Source organism: Nycticebus coucang, chromosome 9, assembly GCF_027406575.1.
Source record: "Nycticebus coucang isolate mNycCou1 chromosome 9, mNycCou1.pri, whole genome shotgun sequence".
Taxonomy (NCBI): Eukaryota; Metazoa; Chordata; class Mammalia; order Primates; family Lorisidae; genus Nycticebus; species Nycticebus coucang.
This window is the reverse complement of record NC_069788.1, coordinates 94276565-94302601: the sequence shown is the minus strand read 5'-3', so window position 1 is coordinate 94302601 and position 26037 is coordinate 94276565. Positions and strand designations below refer to the sequence as shown.

The window sequence follows — 26037 nt, the reverse complement described above, 5'->3', positions numbered from 1 at the left end:
ATGTCACCAATAAGAACTGTAGTTTTTTTTTTTTTTTTTTGTTTTTTTTTTTATTTGGCCGGGGCTGGGTTTGAACCCGCCACCTCCGGCATATGGGACCGGCGCCCTACCCGCTGAGCCACAGGCGCCGCCCAGAACTGTAGTTTTAAAAGAGGGCTTTTATAAAGCAAAATCACCAACTTTAAAAATCTAACATGTACTGTTTTCATATGTTCCACTTGCTCTGCGACTCTGATCCTGAAGAGAAAGCAAAACAGATGAGTGTGTAGTCTCTCCTGAGACCCCTTCCAAGGGCATCTGCTTTGAACTCCCTTTTTAGGTTATACTCCTATCTTGTTTAATACAATTAACAGTAAAACGAGGTAAGACTAAAGTAAAATGTATCCTATTTGGTCTTAGTAAGTTGTATGGCACTTTTGAGAAGTTATGGAACATATAAAACTTCAGAGGTGTTACTTATATTAAATAGGTTTTCTATTTTTTAATAGCATACATGTGTGTTTTTTTTCTTTTAAATGTTTGACATAATTACAGATTTACAGAAAAGTTGCAAGAACAGTACAAAGAAGTCCCATATACCCTTCACTTTGGGTACCCAAATGTCAATATGTTATCACTTTTGCATCCTCATGCTAACTTTTTCTGATCCATTTGAGAGAAATTTGCAGACCTTGTGCTGTTATTCCTAAGTACTTCATTGTATGTTTTCTGAAAACAAAGGCATTCTCTTATATAACCACAGCACAGTTATCAGCAGCAGTTAACATTGATTCAATCCTATCATCTTATAGGTAATCGAATTTCAACAGTTTCCCCAATGATGTCCTTTACAGCAAAAGAGAAAGTCCAGGTTTCATGTTATATTCAGTTATCATGTCTCTTTAGTTTCCATTAACTTGGAACAGTGCCACAATTTTTTGTCTGTGTTTCATGACATTGGCACTTTATAGAGCATAAACTGTGATTTTGTAAACTGTGAAGGAAGATTCGGTCTTGGATTTGTACACTCTTCTTCACAATTGATCCAGGTTACGTACTTTTGCCAGTAATACCAAAGAAGTAATGTGAGTTTTTGGTGCATCACATCAGGAGGGGATGATGTTAACTTTGGGTCTGCCAGATTGGGTCTGCCAGATTGTGCATACTCTTTTGTAGGTATGACATACGTATTTCAACATTTTTTAAAATTTTAAGTGCCTAAAACTAAGCTAATAGGCTGCAAATGTAATTGTTTAGTAGAAGTCCTTAAAACATACTTGGCACTTGAAATATGCATGACCTATAGAGTTAGCATTTTATAGTGATTATATAGTGAGTATAATCTTCTAAAATACTCCAAAATCATTGGTTTCTAAGTGATCTCACCATTCTCCTGTTTTGTTAATTTTAAATAGTTCCTTGCATTCAGATAGTAGCAAAGTAAACTTCAGTCTAGGCCTGTTAGAATTATTCCCAGATTCATAAAGTGTTTTGTTCTAAGGGAAATGAAAAGTTGATTCAATTGTCCTTTCCAAATAAAACGTAAAAAAGGTACGTTGCTTAAAATTGTTGCTATATTTTATTTTTAAGGACCTGTTTTTGTTTTTTGAGACAGTCTCACTTTGTTGCCCTTGGTAGAGTGCTGGCTGTGGTGTCATAACTCACAGTAACCTCAAACTCTTGGGCTCAAGAGATTGTCTTGCCTCAGCCTCCCAAGTAGCTGGGACTACAGGCACCCGCCACAATGCCCTGTTGTTTTTTGGGTTTTGTTTTTTTTTTTTTAGAGATGGGGGTCTCACTCTAGCTCAGGCTGGTCTTGAACCAATGAGCTCAGGCAGTCCACCTCCCTTGACCTCCCAGAGTGCTAGGATTATAGGCATAAGCCAGGATGCCCAGCCTAAGGACCTTTGAAAGACCTTTAGAAATGAATTTTTTTAAACGAGGCAGCTAACATTTTTAGAGTGATTTTGATCATCTCCTTTAATAAAATCTACTTTTCTTTTATAGTGCAGGTAGAAGGCTAAAAGTAAACTAATAGCTCAGCTTTTAAAATTACTTTGTAATCAGGAAACTTAAGGAAATCTAGAGTTATCAAAGTAAAAAAATTTTCATTTATTGGATTCTCTTGAAATAAATTACTTGAGTTTTAGCAAGCTAAATTCTTCCACTAAATTGTTCTGTATATAATCACAGATTAATATGTGAAGTTCTTCACAGAGAAAGGTGTTAATGGATTTCAGATAATACTGATGCTGCAATTATGTATATATAAATTTCTGCTAAGTTGATAAATTAGTATAAAATATTTCAGAGCTTCCCAAGGTGATTGCTCAGGTGACAGTGGCTTCTGGTAGTGTATCAAGTTTCCTTTAGAAAAGACAGTGGGAAACACCCATGAGTGGGCCTGCAGATTTAGAACAGCAACAAGCCCTGAACCCATGGCCATTTATTAGAGGGTTGGAGGAAAGAGCTGTTGCCTTGCTAAATAGAACAGGATTTTGAACTTTACTTGGATTTATTTGATTGTTTAAAAAACCTGTTAGGACCTACATACGTAGGATTAGATGATCCTTATGCATGGTGAGTGAGGGTGGTGGTAACTACGCATAGCAATAGCAGCTAGTAGTAAGTATTTTATGGACCAGGAATCAGCATGAGCAATTGACATGAATTAATTCATTGTATCCTCACAACCTCACAATACAAATGCTGTATGTATTGCAGCTCCTAGACAAGCCTAGAACTTGGCAATCCATCTTTCACCTGCTAAAATGACAGTTTACAATAAGCACCCTGATTTCCAGATCTGGAACTTAGCACATTCAGGTTATCTTCATCAAGGCCTCACAGCAGCTGTCTGTGGCATCCATAGTCCCTTCTCTGTTACACTCTATGACTTCCCTGTGGAGGGCTAAGTTCCGGAATTAACAGTGAGGTAGAAGATGCACACAGTCTGACCACAGGGAGAAGTGGGATAGAGGTACTGTACACAAAGACAGCAGAACTCCATGGCTGTCATTTCCAGCTCCCAGTTTCTCACCTGGGCCACACTCCTTGTTCCCCTCCAGTGTTGTTCTCCTCCCGCTGGAAGCCACCTCTACAGTGCTGCGTGCATAGCTGGTTGTGCCCTTCTCCTGTTTTAAATCCTTCCTCTGTATTCCAAGAAAAAGTTAGCTTCCCATCTCCCGTTAGCCTGGAATCCCCAACTCTGTATCAAGTTCACTTTGGAATCTGACAAAGATACATATTGTCACACGCTAGCCCAGACCTGCTGAAACAAGATCTCTGGACGTGGTCCTAGAAAAATGTACTCTAGCGTGCGCCCTGGTGATTGTCCATCAGCCAGGTTAGGGTCGGCTACAAAGACATGGAAGAAGCTCGCCTGCTTCTCCATCTCCCCACACTTGCAAGTCTGGCTTTTCCCTCTCTATCCATCACACCCAGCAAAGTCTCTGGCATCTCGACAGCACTCAGATATTTTGAATACATGAATGAATAAATTACGAGGCAAGTTGTTCTCTCATAAGATGATTTAAGAGGATTTCTTAAAACAGGTTCTCCTCTATGCCGGTGAGTATAAATGCTGATTTCCAAAAGCAGTGAGGGGGGAAAAGTCACAACAACCCTTTTTTCTCCTCCCTGTGGCCATTTTTTCAAGCTTTCTCTCCACGTATTAGTGGGCCTTTCGGCCAGCACAAGATGCTAACATTATGCTCATTTACAAAGCACAGCTGCAGGGGATTTGCTAACAGTGCAGTTACCAGGTCTTTGCTTAGTCATTATTGCCTGATTTCAAGGAAGAGGAGTCAGTACTGTGATGATCTTGCAGTTACCTGCTGCTTGGTAAATGCTTGCATCAGAGATTCTGCAGTGCTGGAGAGTATCTCTGATAGCTACTCGTGCAGCAAGAACCAGGGTGTCCTTAGCCTTAGGAGTGCAGCAGAACTGATGTTTCCCAGCAGAACAATATACAGGAGAAGATGGGTAAGGAGAAGCTCAGGCACAGAGGTGCTGTTTCCAGAGGAAGGACATCATTAGAGCCAATGAGTGGCAGTGGAGGATTATAAACCTGCCCTCCCTCCACCTCTCAGGAAGCCTGTGTAGCACAGGCCCAAGTCTGCACTCTCTAACAAGCATGTTTAACCAAAAAGGGGCTTGGTTTCATGCTTTCAAACTATCTGAAGGCCAAAGACAAGCAAAGATTTTTTCCGATCATTTGTTGCCCTCTTTGGTATTCTCTTCTGCGTACCCTGCTGAGTGCTCCTATTTGTGTGATTGCTCTGAAGTTATTTAACACAAACAGGCTGGGAGAGAGTAGCAGGTACCCTTGTTGCCCACGCTGTCCTCTGAGCTACCATCTGCCTCTGTTTAGGAGAAAGGGAAAGGCTCCCCCAGAGGCGAGTTTGCAGCTCCTAGACAAGCCTAGAACTTGGCAATCCATCTTTCACCTGCTAAAATGACAGTTTACAATAAGTACTCCAACCCTTCAAGGCTTCTCTGTCTGTAGTACTTATCAAGACAATAATGTGGGGATTTATTTTTAATTTTTGTTATATAGTTATGGCCTACCCGTATTACTATGGTTCTTTTGAAGTGGTTTGACTCTAGCAGTAGCAAAGTGTGGTAATCAAAAGGAAGGAAGAACCTTCACAGTTATTGAGCAACTACAACGTGGCAGGAACTTTCACAGATGTTCTCTCATTTATGCATCATGGTAATCCCTGGCAGTTGCTAATATAATTCCCATTTCACAGAGGAGGAACCTGTGGCCAAAACCCAAATGCCTTCTCTAGGTGCTGAGAGGGATGGAGATAGGATGTGAACATAGGATCTCAGTGTTCTATTGTGCCATTCCCAGGCCTGTTGCCCTTATCGGCGTTGGTCTGTGGTCAGTTATACAGAGATGTACATGCCTCATCAATTACTAGCTTCTACCCTCAGAGCAAAAACATATCACAGACATGGCACTGCCCCCCTTGGTTATATGTGACCAGCTGAGCACAGAACTGTGGCCTTTGACCATACCAGTTTATCATTATTGCTTTCTGCAGCTCACTCAAAGAAGACAGGAGTAAGCCTCTCAGCTGCTTGGGAGGCGCAGAGGAGGGAGAATCACTTGAGCCCAGGAGGTGAAGACCCACCTGGGCAACATAGTGAGACCCCATCTCAAAAAAAAAAAAAAAGGAATAGCTGCCCTTTGTTAGGCCTTTAATGTGTGTCGGGTGCTACGTCTTGCCTGCTACATGGCTTTCTCCCAATTAATGCTCGTGATAGTGCCACAACAAAGGTATAGGTAAGGAACTGAGGCTCCCCTGGAAGGTACATGCTGGTGTAACAGCTAGTACGCAGCAGCACCGAGATTTGCCCCGGGTCTTTGCCCTGCTTCCCTGTGCTCACTCACCCACTTGTAGCCTAACAGGAACGTTTACTAAAAGCCATTGTCTAAAGGAGGATGTCTTATAGGGTTGGTTAAAAAAAAATAGTCTTCACAATTTGCAGAACAAGGCACACAAGTGCTTTTATCCCATCAGGTGAGTGAATTTTCTGTGATCCTGTCTTAATGAATATTATATAATGTGTTTTTCCTTCCCCCAGATCGGCCATGGATATGGAACATTCCTTATGTCAAAGCACCAGATACACATGGGAACATGTGGGTGCCTTCCTGAGACGCTTAAAGCACTGTGAAATTTAAATGTAAGACACTGAGCCCCAACATTGAGTGATCTTGTTTGTGCTGGATGTTCACTTCCCTTAAAATCTTCTTTGCACCTCTGCGGAACTCTTTGCAAAGGTTGCTCTTACGAACGTGGATGTTGGTTGTGTTTCATTCTCACTTAAAAAAAAAAAGTTTTTTCTGAATTCACTTTTATATGCTTTGGAAAGAAAACTATTAAACTTCACGATGTTAAAATGTACCATAGCTTGAGTATCCCTAATCTGAAACACTTGCACCCATCACAGCTCACAGCAACCTCCAGCTCTTGTGCTTAGGCGATTCTCTTGCCTCAGCCTCCCGAGTAGCTGGACTACAGGCGCCCACCACAACACCCAGCTATTTTGTTGTCGTTGTTGTTGTTGCAGTCTGGCCAGGGCTGGGTTTGAACCTGCCACCCTCGATATATGGGGCCGACACCCTATTCACTGAGCCACAGGCACCACCCCCAACCAGAACTTTCCAAGGAAGAATGCAATCATTTGTTTTTTATCTGTGGCTCCCTTTAGCTGAGTGTATGTCTTGAGGTTGCTAGATGGTAGTCTGTAAACGTCCCTGGGCTTCAGGCTTCTCCTGAGTCTAGTTACCCTTCAGACACAATGGGCTGAATTGACGCTCTGCAGCTTTCAGCCTTAACTTCACTAGGCTTTTCCTCTCTCTGCCGCCTTCAGCCTTAACTTCACTAGGCTTTTCCTCTCTCTGCCGCCCTGCTGGCTGTCTTACTGCTTACAGGTAGGTCTGTAAACGTAGGACCCAACCACCTACTGCTTCCTCATTCATCTCCCAGGGTAAATGAGTATCTCATCTATTTCCAGAAGTTTTCAGAGAAGATCGCTCATAGAATCATAGTAAGCACACGAGGATTTTACTTAGAAGAAATCCTGAAAGGTGATTAAATTGGTATCTTTAATTCACAAGTGAGGAAGCTAAGGCCTAGAAAGGTTCCAGTGTCCCCGGGTCACTCACCTGGCTGTTCATATACCTCACACCTCTGAGAATCTTTTTGTGTGCTTCCGGTTCTCCCTAGGGTGCTTTGGACCTTGTTTGTTTTCTTCCTCATGAGGCTGATTTCCAGTTTGCCACCAGCCTCTTTATCTTATAATTTAGGGGAGAGTTGAATGGTAGTTTTGAAAGATTTTTAAAAATAGTCATTCAAACTGTTCCTCAGGGGTCCAGGATTTTCCAAAGGTACCTTTAAGCACCTTGAGGGGTGGGGTGACGTGGGGTGCCATGATGGAGGGTGGGGAAGCAGGCAGGCGTGGCTGAGGGCCTCCCCCTGCCAGGGAGAAGCTCTGCTTTATCTGTTTTACATATTTGGATATAATGGGGGAGGTGGTTAAGACTACTTAAAAAAAAAAGTTGAAAAGCCGCTAAATTAATTTAACCAGTTTATATCACAGATAAAAAAACTAAGGTTTATCCCTTTTCTGACCCTGCCCTTTACATACAAGAACATTCAAACCATACATCAGATGAGCCCAACTGCCATGGAAGGAAATGGTAGGGCTGGTGGCAGGGGCAGTGGGCGGGCGGGGTGGGAGGGAGCTAGTGGTAAAAACCGATGTCATTGTGGTGAGGCCTGCCCAGAGCAGGTGCCCGTGGCTTGATGTGGCTGTCCGAAGGACTGTAGCAAAGAACCTGTGCTTCTCACCAGTAATGGTGGTCCCACCCCAGTTGGGGATAGTAGCTGACAAGCCTGTCAGTCACAGGGTATCCAGTTAGCTGCAAGCAGGTTGGTCCTCTGGAGCATGACCTAGCCGGTCAAGATGATAGCTCTGCGTGGACTCAGTTGGGTATGCTGTTCATCTAATTCACTTAACAGCACAGGAAGGTGAGTTGGCAGAGTGGGTCAGAGCTGGAATTGGGCAATGGACTTTGAATCCCAGCTCTATTGGGCGGCCTAGACCAGGTTGTTTCTCTGTGTATTGGTCCCCTCAACTGCAAAATGAAGGTGGTGTTGATAATACCCTTTGATGTTTCTAGTGAGTGAGTTCGTGTAAAGCGCCTAGAGCTGTTCATGCACAAAAGAAAAATAGTATACGTGATTGCTACTGCAACTGTTAGTTCCTTGGGATTATCCTCATTTTTCCTATAAGGAAAAATGGGTTCAAAAGTGTTTATAGACCAGGTGCAGTGGTTCATGCCTGTAATCCAGGCCCTCTGGGAGGCTGAGGCAAGAGGATCGCTTGAGCCTAAGAGTTTGAGGTTGCTGTGAGCTATGACACCATGGCCCCTCTACCCAGGGCAACAGAGTGAGGCTGTCTCAAAAAAAAGTGTCCAAGGTCATTTTTTTTTTTTCATTGTTTTGTAGAGACAGAGTCTCACTTTATCGCTCTCGGTAGAATCCCGTGGCATCACACAGCTCACAGCAACCTCCAACTCCTGGGCTTAGGTGATTCTCTTGGCTCAGCCTCCCGAGTAGCTGGGACTACAGGCGCCTGCCATAATGCCCGGCTGTTTTTTTGTTGCAGTTGAGCCGGGGCCGGGTTTGAACCCACCACCCTCAGAATATGGGACCGGTACCCTACCCACTGAGCCACAGGCGCCACCCTTCTTTTTTTTTTTTTTTTTTGATACTGAGTCTCAAGTGCTCTTCAGTATCTGAACCCAGGTAAGGCAATATGCAAAGCCTCTTCTCTTAACTTCTAGGTGGCCTCAGTTTCCCAGCAGTGTCATGGACTGAGGAGATGTGCCATTTTTTTTCTCTAGTCCTTGTGGACAGATACTGTTTTAGAATACAAAATCAGGTGCATGGATGTCACAACACTCAAATTGCTATGAGTGCTGGCTCTTAGCACAAAGCAGCCCTGGGCCACCAAATGCATTTGGAGTAGTTACCTATACCCAGTGGGAACCTGGGAGGCCATTCTGGAAAGGAAAACATGAGTCATATACAAAGGGCTGGATTACCTTACCTCGAGGTCATATGAGGGGAAGTCTATGGTCAAAGAGTTTGCACTTAATAAGTGTCTTGGCCTAACCCCTGACAGCAGTCCTGTGCCCCTTGCCAAGGTGAGCCTGGGCTCAGGGACAGGGCCGAGCCAGGCCAGTACAGGTACAGTCATGCCATGTGCTTCCTGGGAAAGAAAATAATGCCCCAAGAATAATCAAGATGTGTGGGAGCACAAAACAAGCAGTTCAACCCATTTGGTCCTTTTTTAATGGGACTGACTACAACATGCCTGCTGATTTTTTTGAGGAAACAGTGCTGCTGTTATTTCCAGGATGGGTTTAACCGTTATTTCTCCCTACCTGAGGAGGCCCTCACCTCCCTTCTGTCTACGTGAAGCTGCACGCCTCTGTTTATCTTTTTTTCCCCATTTCCTCCCACCCTTTCATGGGAATAATAAAGAGTTAGCATATTCAGTGTTCAGTGGCTTTATACCTGCTAAGGACAAATCTCATAAAAGGTCCAACCAACTTCTTTATAAACTGCCCACATAGGAGATTGATTGTCTAAGGAATATTTTCTACATATGGACAAAGGGAACCACTGCCTTTTATCATAGAAAGTTGTATCTCTCAGTCTTACATCCATTTGTGGGAACAGATGTAACTGAAAGCCTAAATGAGATTTTCACGCCAAGTGATAAATTTCAACAGAACATGCTGAGTGCTTGAGTATCAAAGATACCTAAAAATGCTGAGGTAGAGAACTGTCAGCCCTGACACATGATGACTTAAAGGAACTCACCTCCAATTTTGGTGGGAAGATTCCTTGTCCCCTCCATTGTCATGAAGTCTATGGGGGGCGGAATGGACTGCCACCAGCCTCTTGGGGTGAGGGAGAGAAACGGGATGTTTTAATTAACATGTTCCTGGGGAAAGCTACCTATTTTTCATCAACCCTAGAGTTCATTAGTTTGGGAGGCTGTATTTTTCTAGGTAACTGTAACAGCTAATGTCTCCTTGGTTCTTCCCATGGAAACTATTTCAGCACTTTACACTTAATCTTAAAGTGCTTACACTTAAAAGTGCGTCCGCACTTTACACTTAGCCCTCATATCAGTCTACTGAAGAGCATATCATAATTAGCCCTGTTTTATAGATGAGGAAACTAAGATTCAAGGGATTTAAGGTCCCACAATACACAGTGGAACGAAGACTCAGTTCTGCTGCCTGGAAAGTGCACACAGATTAAATGTCACTTTCCTGGATTCCTTGGTAGACGTTAACAACAGAAAGTACTACACTATTATGTGACTTCCTGAATTAATGTGGTGCTAACTCCATATTATGTCCAGGTCAGATCTAATGATAAAATCTTGACAAGTTTTCTGAGGTTAGTAGCCCACTTATTTTAAGCAGCATCCAGGACAGAGTACTACAAACTAACTATATAACGTCTTGCTGCATTTCTGTCAGCTAGTGAAGTTATATGTCTTACATGGCCTTTGTTTATATAACAGGTTTCACACACCAAAAAAAACTTAGAGGTCATATTGGAGGTCATCTGCATCCCAGCAGGTCCTGGGAAGTGCCAGCAATGACATAACCAAAACCCACCTGGAGGCCGGTGGTCACTTGTGAGGTTGGTGCCCACTGGTCCCTGATTGTTGACCCTGACCAGCAAGTGGTGAGCATTTTGTGCCAGGAATTGTCTCTATGTTATGTGTTTATTAACTAATCTTTATAATAACTCCAAGTGTTTACTATCATTATTCTCATGTACAAAGAAACTGATAATTTGTCCAAAGTCACCCAACAACTTGCCACTGGAAATTAGCAGAGCTGGGATTTGAACCCAGCTGGTTCAGCTGCAGAGTCTGCTGTGCTGCTGTGAGGGTCTGGGCAGCACATGTAGCAAATGATCCCAGGCTCCAGCTGAGGACCTGGCTTTGCATATGTGGTCTGTACCTGTGTAGATATGAGACTGGCTGTGCTTTCATCCACTATAATAGCAAGTCAGGATTGGCATGGGCAGAACCACCCAGCAGCACGTAAAATCACCCACTAAATGTCACATCAGCATGCAGGACTGAGCCACTGAATTATTAAAGCCAGCCTAACTGCCAGCGGAGCAGGCTTCTTTCAAGCTGGAGTATCAAGGGCTGAACACTTTGCACTACTAATGTTCTGTTAAATTCTGGGACTGAAGCCTGTGGTTTCTGTTGACTCACTAGATGTAAAGCATGGAGCAGGAGGAATGAGGCTGGTGTCAAAACAGAAGGCAGCACGGGAGCTGCCAGAGAGAGAGGGCGAGAGGCAGTCCAGGAAGTGCAGTGTTGGGACGTGACAGTGAGGACAGCTCCTGCAGTACTGGACATGGTGCAGACGTGGGGGCAAAGCATGCAAGTCCCATGTAACTCATGTTCTTATTTTACAGAGTCCTAGGCACATGTGTTTCAAAGCAGAATCCCACTGATAGATATAAATTACATTCTTTGCTTTAGGCCTATTAGAAGCTCCTATGAAATGACAATCTGACCAATGTTTATGGTTCTTGTATCTAAGGCACTTGGTTCAGTGCCTCCTGTTCCCTTTGTAGCAAGGTTTTCGAAGAGCCCCTTGCAGTTTATTAAGAACTGGAGGGCACCTGGACTAGTCTCCTATTTTAATACACATGAACAGAGAGAAGCTCAGAAAAGGCAGAGAAGTTGAATCCATAGGCCATTTATTACATGGGTCATTTATGATCGTAGGTAACTCTATGTACGTCTTCATCATACGTTGGAACAGGTGAGACCATGTTCATTTTATAAGAGAAAAGTAAGGCTTTAGGTCACACATGTAGGTAATGACCAAGAGCTGTGCCTCATATACATATATATATATGGGTATATGTATATATATTATAGCTAAATAAAGCTGATTTAATAAAAACTCGGTGTACGGCTTCTATGTGTGCATCCACGGTATGTAAATTGTTACCAGAAGCAAAATGAAACAGGGCGGTGCCTGTGGCTCAATGGGTGGGATGCCAACCCCATATACTGAGGGTGGCGGGTTCAAACCCAGTCCCGGCCAAACCGCAACAAAAAAGTAGCCGGGTGTTGTGGCGGACGCCTATAGTCCCAGCTACTCGGGAGGCTGAGGCAAAGTAATCACGTAAAGCCCAGGAGTTGGAGGTTGCTGTGAGCTGTGTGACACCACGGCACTCAACCATGGGCAATAAAATGAAACTTTGTCTCTACAAAAAAAAAAAAGAAAGAAAATGAAACAATTGTTGAACTCCAACTGTTTCTGAAGTATTTAGGGGCAAGTATTGTGTGTGTATAGTTTCTTATAACTTTTTTTAGACACCACACAGTGATACCAATGTAGCTTACTCTGAAATGCATAAAATGTAAGGTGTATTAATGGATAGGCAGACATGATAAAGCAAGCGCAGGAAAATTTAGCCATACCATCTAGATTTACAAGTTGCCACTGTAAAATTCTTCCAACTTTGATGTTTGAAAATGTCATTATAAAATGTTGGGGGGAAACCAAATAACTTAATGTTTCTGGCAGAGAGGGATAGTTACTATAGGACTAACTCTTTAGCTGATAAAAACTATAAGTTCTGGGGGAAACGTTCTTTAAAAAACCAATTTCTTAAAGTACTAAAAGTGACCAAAAGCAGGCCAAAACTGGAGGGGCAACAGTAACTGGAAAAAGGATGCCATACTGTATGATATACTGATTCATTTGGGTTTTTTTGTTTTGTTTCACCACTTCTAGGCTGAGGTCAGGTCTCAGTCTGCACCATGCAGGACACGTAAACCTCCGATGTAAAATCTGTAGTCTTGCTGACCTGAAGAAAGAATAGATTTAGAGCAAGAACAGCCTTTTCAGAGTGAAGGGAGAAATAAAAGAGAGCCAGAGAGGGCATGCCCAAATTCTGTGTATAAACTCTGCTCACATTTCCGGTCAATAACTGAACTGTGCATGGACAGATCAGGCTGAAAGAACAGAACTAAAATTAAGCTACTCCCCACTGCAAAGAAGATGGTTTTACCATTGCATTCAACTGTGTTAACCAGGTTAACTGTTTAAAAAAAAATAAATTCTTTTCAGAGGAATATAACAAAAGCCAGAGTTTGTACAATATATCATAAAGTATACACCAAACATAATGTCTAGGATACAATCCAAAATTACGTGAATATGTATGTCTATGTATGTGAATAAACAAATTGTGGCTCATCCTCAAGAGAAAGCACTGTTGAAGGAGACCAACCCCAAGAAGTTCCATTCAAAGATATTAAAGCAGCTATTAAAGCTATGTTCAAGAGTGTAAAAAAAAAAAAAAAAAAAAGGTAATAATGAATGAAAAGAAAGGAGGCTAAAGTGGGAGAATGGCTTGAGGCCAGGAGTTTGAGACCAGCCTGGCAATAGAGCAAGATTATGTCCCTTTAAAAAAAAAAAAAAAAGTTAGGTGAGGACACGCCTGTGGCTCAAAGGAGTAGGGTGCCAGCCCCATATATCAGAGGTGGTAGGTTCAAACCCGGCCCTGGCCAAAAACTGCAAAAAAAAAAAAAAAAAGGTGCTATGGCATGTACCCATCATCCCAACTACTCAGGAGGCTGAATCGGAGGATGCCTAGCCCTGTGCCGCTGCACTCCAGCCTGGTTGGCACCCTCCCCCACTCCCATCTCTGAATGAATGAATGAATGAAATGAGTAAACTGTAGCAGAGTAATAGATTGTTTTGAACTGGAAATTCTAGAACTGAAACTTATCTGAAAGAAAACACTAGTTGAGCTTAATAGAATGGATGTGACAGGAGTCAGGGAACGTGAAGCTAGGTCAACAGAAATCTCAGGAACAACAGATTCAAGACAAAACACAACAAAGGGTAATTTTGGACCTATGGGATAATATCAAAAGGTTTAACTTAAACATAATTGCACTCCCAGGAGAAGAAAAAGTATGGGGCAGAGAAAACAGGTGAAGAAATAATGTCTAAAAAATTCCCAAACTTGGGCAGCGCCTGTAGCTCAAGGAGTAGGGTGCCGGTACCATATGCCGGAGGTGGCGGGTTCAAACCCAGCCCCGGCCAAAAGCCACAAAAAAAAAAAATTCCCAAACTTGCTGATATAAATTTGCAGATTTGAGAAGTTCAGTGAATGATAAGCAGGATTAATACAAAGAACACCCCAGCTAGGTATATCATAGTCCTACTGAAGACCAAACTTACAGAGGAAAGCTTGAAATCAGCTAGATGAAATGAAGGAGCCACAGTTTGAATGACTGCTTACCTCTCTCATTAGAAACATTGGAGGCCAGAAGACAGGGCAACAGCATCTTTAACATACTGAACAGGAGAAAAAAAGTCACCCCAGAAGTCTCTGTCTAATGAAAATATTCTTGTCTGTAATCCTAGCACTCTATGAGGCTGAGGCAGGGATCCCTTGAGCTCAGGAGTTCAAGACTAGCCCGCAAGAGTGAGACCCCCGTCTCTTCTAAAAAAAAATAGAAAAAGTAACTGGGTGTTGTGGCAGGTGCATCTAGTCCCAGCTACTTGGGAGGCTGAGACAGGGTGACCACTTGAGCCCAAGAGTTTGAGGTTGCTGTGAGCTGTGATGGCACAGCACTCTACTCAGGGCCACAGAGAGACTGTTGGGAAAAAAAAAAAAATGCTGGAGGAAGTTCTTCAGGCTAACAGGAAATTATACCAGAGGGGAACTCAAATCCTTAGGAAGGGATAAAAGCCACTGAAAATAGTAAATACCTGAGTAAGTACAAAGGACATTTTTTTCTCTTCTTTAAACTGTGTATGAGTGTTTAACAGAAATAATAAAAACTTGTGGGTTTTAGCACATGGAGATAGTGACGTGAATGACAACCACAGCATAATAGATGTGGGGAAGGTAGGGAACAAACCTATACAGTCGCAAGCATTCTGTATTCATCCAGAGTGTTCCAACGTAAGCTCTTAGAGGGCTATGAAAAGTTTATCCTTAGAGCACTTAGTAAATAAAGAGATAAAGCTTAAAAAGTCAATAGATACTAAAAATTTCTGCTCTCCAAAAGGCATTTGTCACGAGAATGAAAAGACAAGCCACAGACTGGGAGAAAATACTTGTAAAACTAATAAAGACCTATTATCCAAAATAACTCTTTAAAACACAACAGTAAAAAAAAAAAAAAAAGAATGTGTTTTAAAAATGAGCTAAACGGTACCCATAGCACAATGGTTACAGCACCAGCCACATAACACCAAGGCTGGTGAGTTCAAACCCGGCCCCGGCCAGATAAACAGCAATGACAGCTGCAACAAAAAAAAAGCCAAGTGTTGTGGCGGGCGCCTGTAGTCCCAGCTGCTTGGGAGGCTGAGGCAAGAGAATCTCTTAAGCCCAAGAGTTGGAGGTTGCTGTGAGCTCTGATGCCATAGCACTCTACTGAGGGCAACAAAGTGAGACTGTCTCAAAAAACAATAATAATAAAAATGAGCTAAAGCACTTAACAGACACCTCACCAAAAAGGATATACCAATGGTAAGAAAGCGTATGAAAAGGGACTCCGCATTGTATGTCATAAGGGAGATGTAAATTAAAACAGTGAGATACCACTAAACACCTTTAGAATGGCCATAGTCCAGAACACTGATACCATCAAATGCTAGCAAGAATACAGAGCGATGTTCTTCAGCGTTTTTTCTCTCCTGGCACTCTTGAACCTATAGTTAAACTTTCATGGTACACTTAAATTATGGTGATCAAAAAAGTAAAAAAAATTAAAAAAAGAATACACCTTTTTCGACTTATTAACATAAACCAAATGTGCCATCATGGCCAAAAAATAAAGCAGAACAATTATGATTTGTAATATGAAGATAACAGTTAAATTCTTTTAAAACCCTTATTTTTTGTTTATTATAATTTAACATTTAATGAGATAGCGCGATTATTTTTTAGAATATCTTTGCAAGGTCAAATTTTAGACAGGTGTACTCTTTTTTTTTTTTTTTTTTTTGTAGAGACAGAGTCTCACTGTACTGCCCTCGGATAGAGTGCCGTGGTGTCACACGGCTCACAGCAACCTCTAACTCTTGGGCTTACGCAATTCTCTTGCCTCAGCCTCCTGAGCAGCTGGGACTACAGGCGCCCGCCACAACGCCCGGCTATTTTTTTTGTTGCAGTTTGGCCGGGGCTGGGTTTGAACCCGCCACCCTCGGCATATGGGGCCGGCGCCCTACTCACTGAGCCACAGGCGCCGCCCCAGACAGGTGTACTCTTAAATCTCCCAAGAATTCTAGCTGTGATCAATTTTTATTTTTAATATAATTCATTGCAGAAAAGCTCACTTTGCACAATATGACATTGAGAATGGAAGAAGTATTTCTCCTGCTTTTTGGTAATATTTGGAAATTCACCATTGAGAGATAACTAAAAGGTTGTAATAGCTGTTGAATATTTTAACTGCATCCTGTCATTTCTTATTTCTGTTAACCCTTTATCTTCTATAATATTTAAATTGGCTGACACACACATACACACGCACACGCGCACGGTTAAAGGGTTTTCTCACCCAATCCAGAGACATTATGTCAAGTGTAGGTGCAGGAAAATAGTTTTCAAAATTTGTGTACAATAGGGCGGCACCTGTGTCTCAAAGGAGTGGGGCGCTGGCCCCATATGCCAGAGGTGGTGGGTTCTAGCCCAGCCCCGGCCAAAAACTGCAAAAAAAAATAAATATTTGTGTACAAAAAAATCTAAAGTTTGTAAAGTTTATTCAATGAGATTTTTATCCAGTTTACTTCATTTCACTAGTTCAAAGATTTCAGCCGCATTTTCTCTTCTAAAAATCCTCTCCTTTCCTCCCCTAAAAAATCCTTTCCTTCCACAGCAGTAATTTTTCTCTGAAAGCATTTATCTGTTGATAAAAGAATATTTTCATGATTTTACTGCATACTCTTATTCAAACACTGAAATAAATCTGCAAGAAATGAAACTTTATTACACCAAACCTCCTCACAAAATCAATTGCCTAATTTAGAATATTGCATTTTTAAAAAGATTGGTACTACTTCTTTTAATTCATGAAATCATGATAGAACTTTTTCTCGAGATGACCATCTCACTTCTGTATGCAATAAGAGCTGCAGAGAAGCATCCATTGAGGAACGTAATTCTGAAAATAATCTTGATTTGCAACCTGCTTTTCATATAATTATTTTAACAGTGTTGTCTAGTGACCTTTTGCAATTCAGGCTCTAATGATTTTTGACACTAGCACTTGTCTGTGTAGAAAACTGTATGTAAAAATTTTTGGATTTTTTTGCACAAGTGCAACAAGTCCATGTACACCTCTGGACTTAGATGGGGCTCCATCTGTACAGATACTGACGCAGGAATCCCAAGACAAGTTGTTAGAATCAAAGTAATTATCAAATCGAAAATATAGGACCTTTGTTGTTTTGAGTGGTCAGCAAAATAAAAACCGTTCTGTAATTTTCTCTTTATAGACAAATCTACTGAATGCTAAAAGTTGGGGTTTACCACTGATATCAGTAGATTCATCCATCTGAATTGCAAACGTATTTACTTCTTTGAGGTGAGATATTACTTGAAATTTTATATTTTCAGATAAATCCTTAACACACCGAGAAAGTTATTATCTGAAAGTGCAATTTTTAAAATTTCCTTTTCATATTCTTCTCCAAACATTGTTTTTATGATTGTACAGCAGGCTGGTAAAATAATGGATTCTGCAATTGTATGAGATTTCTGTAACTGTGTAACAGTCCCCAGAGAGGCTGTGCTTTATCTGATATTGTTGCACATTTGGTCCATATTTTTGCTTGTTTAGTATTACTGAGTATAAGTCATTTGAAATATTCCACCAGCATTTCGGACAAGTGGGAATGTCTGGACCATAAAAGTCTCTTAATTTGCTAGGAATCATAGCTTCATTTGCCAATGTTTAGCCACAGATTATGCATATGGGATGTGGTGGATTTCATTTGCTACGTATGAAACCGAATGATAAATAATCTTCATTATATTGACAACTATTTTTAATTTAGTTGCTGATGTAGTAGAGATCAGCAGTTCTCAACCTGTGTGTCGCGACCCACGGGAACTATATTAAAGGGTTGCAGCATTCGGAAGGTTGAGAACCACTGTACTAGATGAAGCTATATTCAACACACTAGTGTTACCTTCTGATTTTTGTTTCTTTACGAAAAACTTGTCCATTTTAATTGAACGCTATGTTATAAAAATAAATGCCAAATCAAAAATAATAAAAATAAGTAAATAAGCAGCTCATACTTTTTAAAAAGAAACACAGGTATTAATTAAACACACTGGAAATTTTTCAAAACTAGGATTTGCAAGGTAATTGTGTCTAATCACTTCACTATTTCAAATCTAGACAGAACCGTATGACACATCGGTATGAGCTACTTAAGACATACCAGGGATTGCTAAATCATACAGCTTCATTCTCTTTGGATGATTTTGACGTATATCAGTATTCATTGGCAAATCTTTGTCAAACCGCACCATTTATGGACATGTCGCAAAACCTTATTTTTCAAGGCTACACCCACGCACTTTAGAAATAAGCTGGTGTTTATTATAACAACAAAACATTTGTTATAACAATGACATACTCATATAACCAATTTAAAGAGATTTTAATTTTGATATGTGCACTCCCTGTCCTTTGAACTTCTTTCGAAAATCTTTAAAAATTTTCGTGGCACACTGTTGAAAATTACTAACATAGGGTACCAGGAACCATCATTGCTGGTAAGATGCAAAATGATTCGGCCACTTTGGAAGAAAAGTTTGACAGTTGATTGCAAAACTAAATATAGTTACCATATGATCCAGCAATTGTGCTCCTTAATATTTACGCAAAGGAGTTGAAAACTTATGTCCACATAAAAAGTATTCTAGCTATGTGACATTCTGGAAAGGGCAGAACTATGGGTTCTCAATCCAGGGTTGTCAGGGGTGGTGGGAAGATTAGGCAGAACATAAGAGTTTTAGGGCAGTGAAACTGTCGTATGTAACGCAATAATGGTGAATACATGTTATTATATATTTGTCCAAACCCATGTAATGCACCTAATATAAACTATGGACTTTGGGTGCTAATGTGTCAATATAGACTCATCACTTAGAATAAATGTACCGTGTACCGCTCTGGTGGGGAATGTTGATCATGTGGGATAATGCATTCTGCATGTGTGGGGGCAAGGGTGCTGGGGAAATCTGTTCCTTCCTCTCAGTTTTGCTGTGAGCTTAAACCTATTCTGAGCATTAGAGTATTAATAACAAATATATGTATATATTTTATATTAATATATGAATATAAATTAAGAAAAATATGTACTTAATTTTCTCTGGGTTATAGATAAGGGTCAATAATTGACAGCTGTAGTTACAGCTCCTGAAATTGCAAACCAATGTTCTTTGTCCACTGTTTCCATAAATAAATGTTGTTTGGAGGAGCCTGGAAGGGTTGAGACAAGGTCTGTCTTTGTCACCTGGGCTGGACTGCAGTGGCCCCATCATAGCTCACTGTTACCCCAAACTCCTGGGCTCAAGCAATCCTCTCATCTCAGATTCCTAAAGCGTTGGGAGATTACAGGCATGAGCCACTGAGCCTGGCCATAAAGAATGTGTTTTTTATAAAGTCAACAGATAAAGTGTTGAAATGTGAATAGCACAGGGAAGGGACTTTTAAAGTTTAACTTTTAAATTTAAGAAGTCTAAAAAATATTCAGTTAATCCAAAAGAAGTCAGGAAAGGAGGAACATTAGGTGAGGTCCCCCCAAATACCCTCCCGACTCCCGTGGCTCCCCTCCCCTCTCTCTCTTCCCTTCTACTTTCTGGACTATAGTTACATTTTGCCATTTGTATGAGTGTATAGGTGGTTATTTATTAATTTCATAGTAGTATTGAGTACATTGATACTTTTTTTCCATTCTTGACCTCACCTAATTAGTGCATGATGCAATGGTACATTTCAAAACTATTAAGAAATGAGTATAATTGTGACTGATGTGTTACTTAGTTCAGTGTAAGCATTTCACATTGTATATCAAAGCAGTACCCTGAACCCCATAAATGCATCAATGTACAAAGTTATGATTTAATAAAAAATAATTTCAAAATAAAGGGAAAAAAGGAGGAGCAGAGAAACTAAAAACAGTGGGACAGATAGTAAAATGTCAGGGTTATAAAATCCAGTCATATAAATAACTACAGTAAATGTGAATGGTCTCAATCTACAAAAGATGGCAGCCACATGTGATGCTTAACTAACATTAAATAAAATTTAAAAGTCCCTTCATTGTGCTATTCACATTTCAAATGCTCAGTTGTCACCTCCATATTACATTGGCATAGTGAGCAGCACAGATATAAAACATTTCCATTATCACATGAGTTCTATAGGGCAGCATTGGTCTGGTCAATCCAATTAATTAAAAACATGGAGATGGTCAGAATTTGGCCCAATCTTCAAAAAAAGACTAAACTGTATGCTGTTGACAAAAATCCACTTTAAATACATAAAGATATAGATTAAAAGGATGAGGAAAGATACCAAGCAAATGAAGGCTGTGGTGACTGGATTAATACCAGAAAAAGTAGACTGCAAGGCAATGGGCATTACCAGAGACAAAGCGAGACATTTTATATAAGTAAACAGGGAAATACAACTGCATATGCCTAATAGAGCTTGAAAGTACATGAAACAGAAAATGACAGGATTAAAGGGAGAAATAGACAATTACACAATAATAGCTGGTGGTTTTAAATACTCCTCTCTCATCAATGTCAGTAAAGACAAATCTCAAAAACCTAATTGACACTTGGAGATACAGTGAACAACTCAGAAGACAGAAGACACATTCTTTTCACGTACATATGGTACATTCACTAAGACCATCTGGCTGGACCATAAACTAAATTTCAATAAATTTAGGAAAATTAAAAACATCCTGGGCGGCGTCTGTGGCTCAGTGAGTAGGGCGTCAGCCCCATATGCCAAGGGTGGCGGGTTCAAACCCAGCCCCAGCCAAACTGCAACAACAACAAAAAAAAAAAAATAGCCGGGCGTTGTGGCGGGCGCCTGTAGTCCCAGCTGCACAGGAGGCTGAGGCAAGAGAATCACGTAAGCCCAAGAGCTGGAGGTTGCTGTGAGCCGTGTGACACCACGGCACTCTACCAAGGGCTGTAAAGTGAGACTCTGTCTCTACAAAAAATAAATAAATAAATAAATAAAAACATCCTGAATATGGCTGACTGCACTGGAAATGAGTTAGAAACAATGTGTCTTTAAAACAAAAACTTGAGACCTTTAGTCTTAGCTATTCAGGAGTCTGAGACAGGAGGATCCATCACTTAAGTGACATACTTCTAAATAATTTATAAGCCACAGAAAAAAATTAGAAAATACTTTGAACAAAATGATAGGAAAATACAACATACCAAAATTTTTAAGATACAGCTAACACCAGACTAACAGGGAAATTTATAGTTTTAAAATGCTAACATTAGCAAAGAAAAGTCTAAAATCAGTAATCTAAGCACCCACCATAAGAAGCTAGGAAAAAAAGCAAAGTAAACCCTTTAGGGTTTACTAGAAGTAAAAGAGTAAACATTACCCAGAAGTAGCAAAGTAAATGTTATTTAATAGAGTAGAACCCCCAAGTGGAATTTATCCCATAAATGCAAGGTTGGCTTAACATTAAAAAAGCAGTTAATGAAATTCAACATGTTAATAGAATAAAAGAAAAAACCATCCGATCACTGCAATACATGCTTAGAAAGCATCTGACTAAATCCAAATTTTGTCAAGTACTCATTCATACTTCATTTAAAAAAGAAAATCTAGAAACAGGCTGGATGCAGTGGCTCACACCAATAATCCTAGCACTCTGGGAGGCCGAGGCTAGAGGATCACTTAAGTAATTCAAGACTGGTCTGAGCAAGAGTGAGACCTCGTTTCCAGAAAACATAGAAAAATTAGCCGGGTATGGTGGTGTACACCTGTAGTCTTAGCTATTCAGGAGTCGGAGACAGGAGGATCCATCACTTGAGCTCAGGAGTTTGAATGTTGCAGTGAGCTATGATGACAGAGCTGCACTGCAGCCTGTGCGACAGTGAAGCTCTGCCTCAACAAAAAAAAAAAAAAAAGAAAGAAAAACTTCTTCAGCCTGATGAGGGGCAGCTATGAGAAACCAATGGCTAGTGTCATACATACATACTAAATAATGATAAAGGCTTTCCCCTAAGGTCATGAACAACACAAGGATATCTGCACTTCTGCCTCCTCTGTTCAGTGATGTACTGAGGTCCTAGCCATTGCAGTAAGGTAAGAGGGAAAGCCCAGGTAGAGATTGGGAAAGAAGCAGCAAAACCCTTTGAGGTAACGCAGTTATTTACATAGAAACTCCTAAAGGAACCAACAAAACTAGTACTATGACTAATAAGTAAATTGACCAAGGTTGCAAGACAAAAGTAAATTTGCAAAAAATCATATGTATTTTTATATACTACAGCAAACAATTAAAACTTTGAAATTCCACTTACAATAACATCAAAAGAATGTAAAATAGAATGAATTGAAAACTTGGTAAGAAGACTGAACTAAATGTAGGGGTATACCTCATTCATGAAAGGTCAAGATAGTCATGACTGTCAGGATCTGTTCTCCTCAAAATAGATTCAACACAATCGCACTTGAGATCCCCATCCCAGCAGCCTTTTCTGATTAAATTAAGCTGGTTGTATATATTTTTTTTTTTTTTGGTGAAGCAGAGTCTCACTATGTCACCCTTGGTAGAGTGTTGTGGCGTCACAGCTCACAGCAACTTCCAACTCTTGGGCTTAAGCGATTCTCTTACCTCAGCTTCCTAAGTAGCTGGGACTACAGATGCCTGCCACAAGACCCGGCTATTTTTTGGTTGTAGTTGTCACTGTTGTTTGGCAGGCAGGGGCTGGGTTTGAACCCGCCAACTCCAGTGTATGTGGCCTGTGCTCTAGCCACTGAGCAACAGGCATTGAGCTGAGTTTTATAATTTTTTTTAATGGAATGGTTTTATAATATCCAAAGAAATCTCAAAAAGGAAGAGCAAAGTTAAAGGACTCGCATGTCCTGACTTCAAGATGTACACTAAAGCTATAAGTAACCTAAATATTGCGGTATTAAAATAATGGTAGACAGCAAATGAACTAAATACAGATTCCTGAAATAAAAATTCATTCATATTTATCTCTTAAACAATTGGAAGAAGAATAACTGGATATCCACATGGACACAGCCTAAATTCTTACACCATATGGAAACAAACTTAAAATGCATCATAGATCCAAACATATAAGCTAAAACTACAAAACTTCTTGGAATGGGGGTGGGGATAAGGGGATAGGAAACTTATACAATCTTGGCAGAGCTAATGATTTAATACACAAAGGGTACCAAACGTATATTCAGTTTCACCAAAATGAAAAACTTAACATCTGTCAGAAAACAAAATATCTGTTAAAAAAATAGGCAAAACAGAGGTAAAGAATTTTTGCAAGATAATGTATCTGAGAAAGGACTGGTGTCCTGCATATATAAAGGATCACTATAATTCAATAATCGAGAAATTATTTTAATGGGCAAAAATATTTCAGTGGACAATTTACAAGGGAGTGTAAACAAATGGCCAGTATATTAATGGTATGTTAGACACCAGGGAAGTGCAAATTAAAACTACAATGAGTTTTTATCAATGTAAATCACCATACATCCAGCAGTATATTTAAATTAAAATGGCAGATACTGCCAGATGTTCACAAGAATGTGGAGCATTCAACTACAGCTACTTCAGAAAATGTCAGGCAGTTTCTTATAAAACTAAACACATACTTTATGACCCAGCAATTCCACTCCTAAGTATGTACCCAAGAGATACAAAAACATATCTCTTATACATTTATACAAGAATATTCCTAATAGTTTTATTCACGATAACCAAAATATTCTAAAATCCTGCTTTCTGTCACTAGGAGAATTAATAAAGTCCAGTATATACAAACATTGAAAAACTAGCAAAAAGGGGGGAAATATTACTAAGACCTACAACACGGGTAAATCTCAAAAACATAATGCCTTACACAAAAGTGCATTATGATTCCATTTATTTGGAGAGCTAGAACAGACAAACTAAGTACAAGGTAATCAGTGGTAGACAAATTCAGAACGGTGGTTTCCTCTGGACTGGAGGAATGTGGGTGGGGATTTACTGGGAAGACACCCAAAGGAATCTCTGACCTGTTGGTGATGTTTGGTTGATGGGTTAGATGAGTAGGTATTTTTTAGAGGTGTATGCATTTGTCAGAACTCACCTAATGAGGCATGTAAGATTTGCACATTTCATTGTAAAATACTGAACTCTAAGTAATGATGTACAGGCTGAGTGCTGGGGGTGGGGGTGGAAGTGTGCTGAGGGCTACACCTCAGAAATGCATTCAAACAAGATGTGTTGATGGATAGAAAGGACGGATGTATACTATAATATACATTGTATACTATAATATACATTGCTATATATAATAAAGCAAGCATAGTGAAATGTGAATTGTGGAGTTTAGGTGGTGGGTATGTGAGTGTTCACTGTAGAATTCTTCAACTTTGGTATGTTTGAAATTTTTCATAATAAAACGGAAAAAAAGAATTGTGAACACACGCCGCTATTCCCACTACCCAGCTAAAGCTTTTTCCCCCAAAAGGGTAGATAAAAGAAGGGCTTTGGAGAGTGAATAATGGCATCCGGGCTTCCGATGAAACGCGCGTGCCAGCTGTTTATTTGAAATCCTGCTTTTACTAAACAAGGCTTCCATCTCTTCTCTGCTCCTGATGAGAACAGGTGCATGGGTGGGGCCCTGAGCCTGGGATCGCTCACTAGAAAGGTGGGGGGGGATTCCACTTGGTTCTAAGATGTCCACGTATCCATTCCTTTACGCGTCCGTGTTCACTGCCACTTGCCTGGGCGGGTGATTCCGGAGGGGCAGAGTGTGGCTGTGCACACGGTGGGGGCGACTTTTGTCTGCAGGGGACCGAGCGCCCTCTCCCGGCCCCGGAGGGGCCCACGCTGGCCGGCTAAGCCCCCACCCTCCTCTTCAGCACCCACCCCCTAGATCTGCGGATCCAGAGTAGAAGCTCCAGAGCCCCCAGGTTGGCCAACCGAGCCGGGCGTCTGCGGCTGAGAGTAGCGCCGGAGGCGGCCCCGCGCGGCCGGGAGGTGGGCGACGGGGTGGAGTCGCGGTCTGGCAGCCTCGCGGCTCCACCTGTTGCAGCGTCTGAGCGCGCCCGCCCCAGGAGGCAGAGCTCAGGGCGGACCTGTGGTTCCCACGCCGCTCGGCCGAGCAGAGCACGTCTAGAAGGAGGCCTGGGAGACAGTCCCTACGGAACCGCGCAGAGAAGGTGAGACCGGAGCACGGCCGCGGCGCTAGGCTCCCCTACGAGAGAGGATTTGGGGAGGGGGACCCGGCGGTTTGCTGAAGAGCCTTGCCTCCGGTATGCTCGAGGTAGGGGGGAGTATTATGCGTGGAACCAGTGTCCTCGCAAAACTTTAGAGCGCACCAAGGCAGCCACGCAGGGGTGGAAGAGACGGAACCTCCAGGGTCACGGTCTGGCCGCAGGGCCCTTCCTACCCCGCTCCTCGCCGTCTCTCCGAAGGGGGGCTGGCTCGCCTCGCGCGCTTGGTCTGGGCCCGGCGGCACGTGAAGGCAGAGGATGCCTTAGCGCAGGACCCAGAGGGCAAGGGCGCTCTGGCTTGGGCAAGCGAGGGAGGCGGCCCGGGGGAGGTTCTCCTAACTTCCTCACTCTCCGGTTCCTACCGCGCTTTCTGGTCTCCTCTCTCCAGCTGGTCCACCCGCCGGATGCCGCCAGCGCGGGGGCCGGGCAGGAGGTGGGAGTCGGCGGACGCTGCCCTGCACAGTTCCACTCCAGCCTCTAAGCCCCGGTGGGTGACTCAGGAGGCACAGGCTGAACGCGACACTGCACCTAGAACACACCACTGTGGATCTGTCTGGGAAAGCACCTCCCAAGCCCGCTGTCATCCGCATCCTAGCCGTCGACGGCTGGAGAAGCGACGGCTAACGGGGCCGGGACCCCCGAGAATCCGCTTACCCACTGGACTCCGGGGCTCCCCGACCAATTCTAATCCATTCGAGTTTGTCCCAAAGATGCGTCACGCCCCCTCCCCAATCTGAGCAAGGGAGGGCTCGGGGTGGAAACCCGCATCCCCCAAGCAGAAACGGACTGTGCGCCCGGTCGCTCTGAACCTTCAATATTTAGGAGAACTCCCAGGAGGGCGGGGAATGTGGAGGGGAGCGGCGGCAACAAAGCGGATTTGAAACCAGGAGTCGAGGAGAACGTGGAGAGCTGGCTCCGCGGGAGCGC

General features: G+C 41.9%; 2 protein-coding genes across 6 annotated transcripts in view; both read left to right on the top strand.

Moving 5' to 3' along the window:
• The window catches only part of TDP1 (tyrosyl-DNA phosphodiesterase 1), an 88689-nt gene extending 77280 nt beyond the window's left edge, over nucleotides 1-11409 (top strand). For 3 of the 5 annotated variants that reach the window (XM_053603873.1, XM_053603872.1, XM_053603870.1), the window contains exon 16: nucleotides 5575-5851. In XM_053603873.1, coding sequence (XP_053459848.1) covers nucleotides 5575-5648 — 74 coding nt within the window. In that variant the 3' untranslated portion in view covers nucleotides 5649-5851. Of the gene's footprint in view, nucleotides 1-5574; nucleotides 5852-10104 lie in introns of those variants that run through there. The other 2 variants (XR_008382663.1, XM_053603871.1) reach the window with 2 other exon arrangements.
• Nucleotides 8636-25911, top strand: LOC128594773 (uncharacterized). Its single transcript, XM_053603648.1, has 3 exons — nucleotides 8636-8750; nucleotides 24771-25056; nucleotides 25499-25911. Exons 1-3 carry the CDS (start codon nucleotides 8636-8638, stop codon nucleotides 25845-25847), a joined length of 750 nt encoding a protein of 249 aa, XP_053459623.1. The 3' UTR covers nucleotides 25848-25911.
• Nucleotides 25912-26037: the final 126 nt, after the last annotated feature.

Excerpts from the sequence above, each read along its gene's own strand:
- LOC128594773 (XM_053603648.1), top strand. The coding sequence starts at position 8,636 with ATGGTCAAAGAGTTTGCACTTAATAAGTGTCTTGGCCTAACCCCTGAC. Across the intron at positions 8,751-24,770 it reads GCCGAGCCAGGCCAGTACAG|ATCTGCGGATCCAGAGTAGA; the intron begins GTACAGTCATGC and ends CCCACCCCCTAG. Across the intron at positions 25,057-25,498 it reads TACGGAACCGCGCAGAGAAG|CTGGTCCACCCGCCGGATGC; the intron begins GTGAGACCGGAG and ends TCCTCTCTCCAG.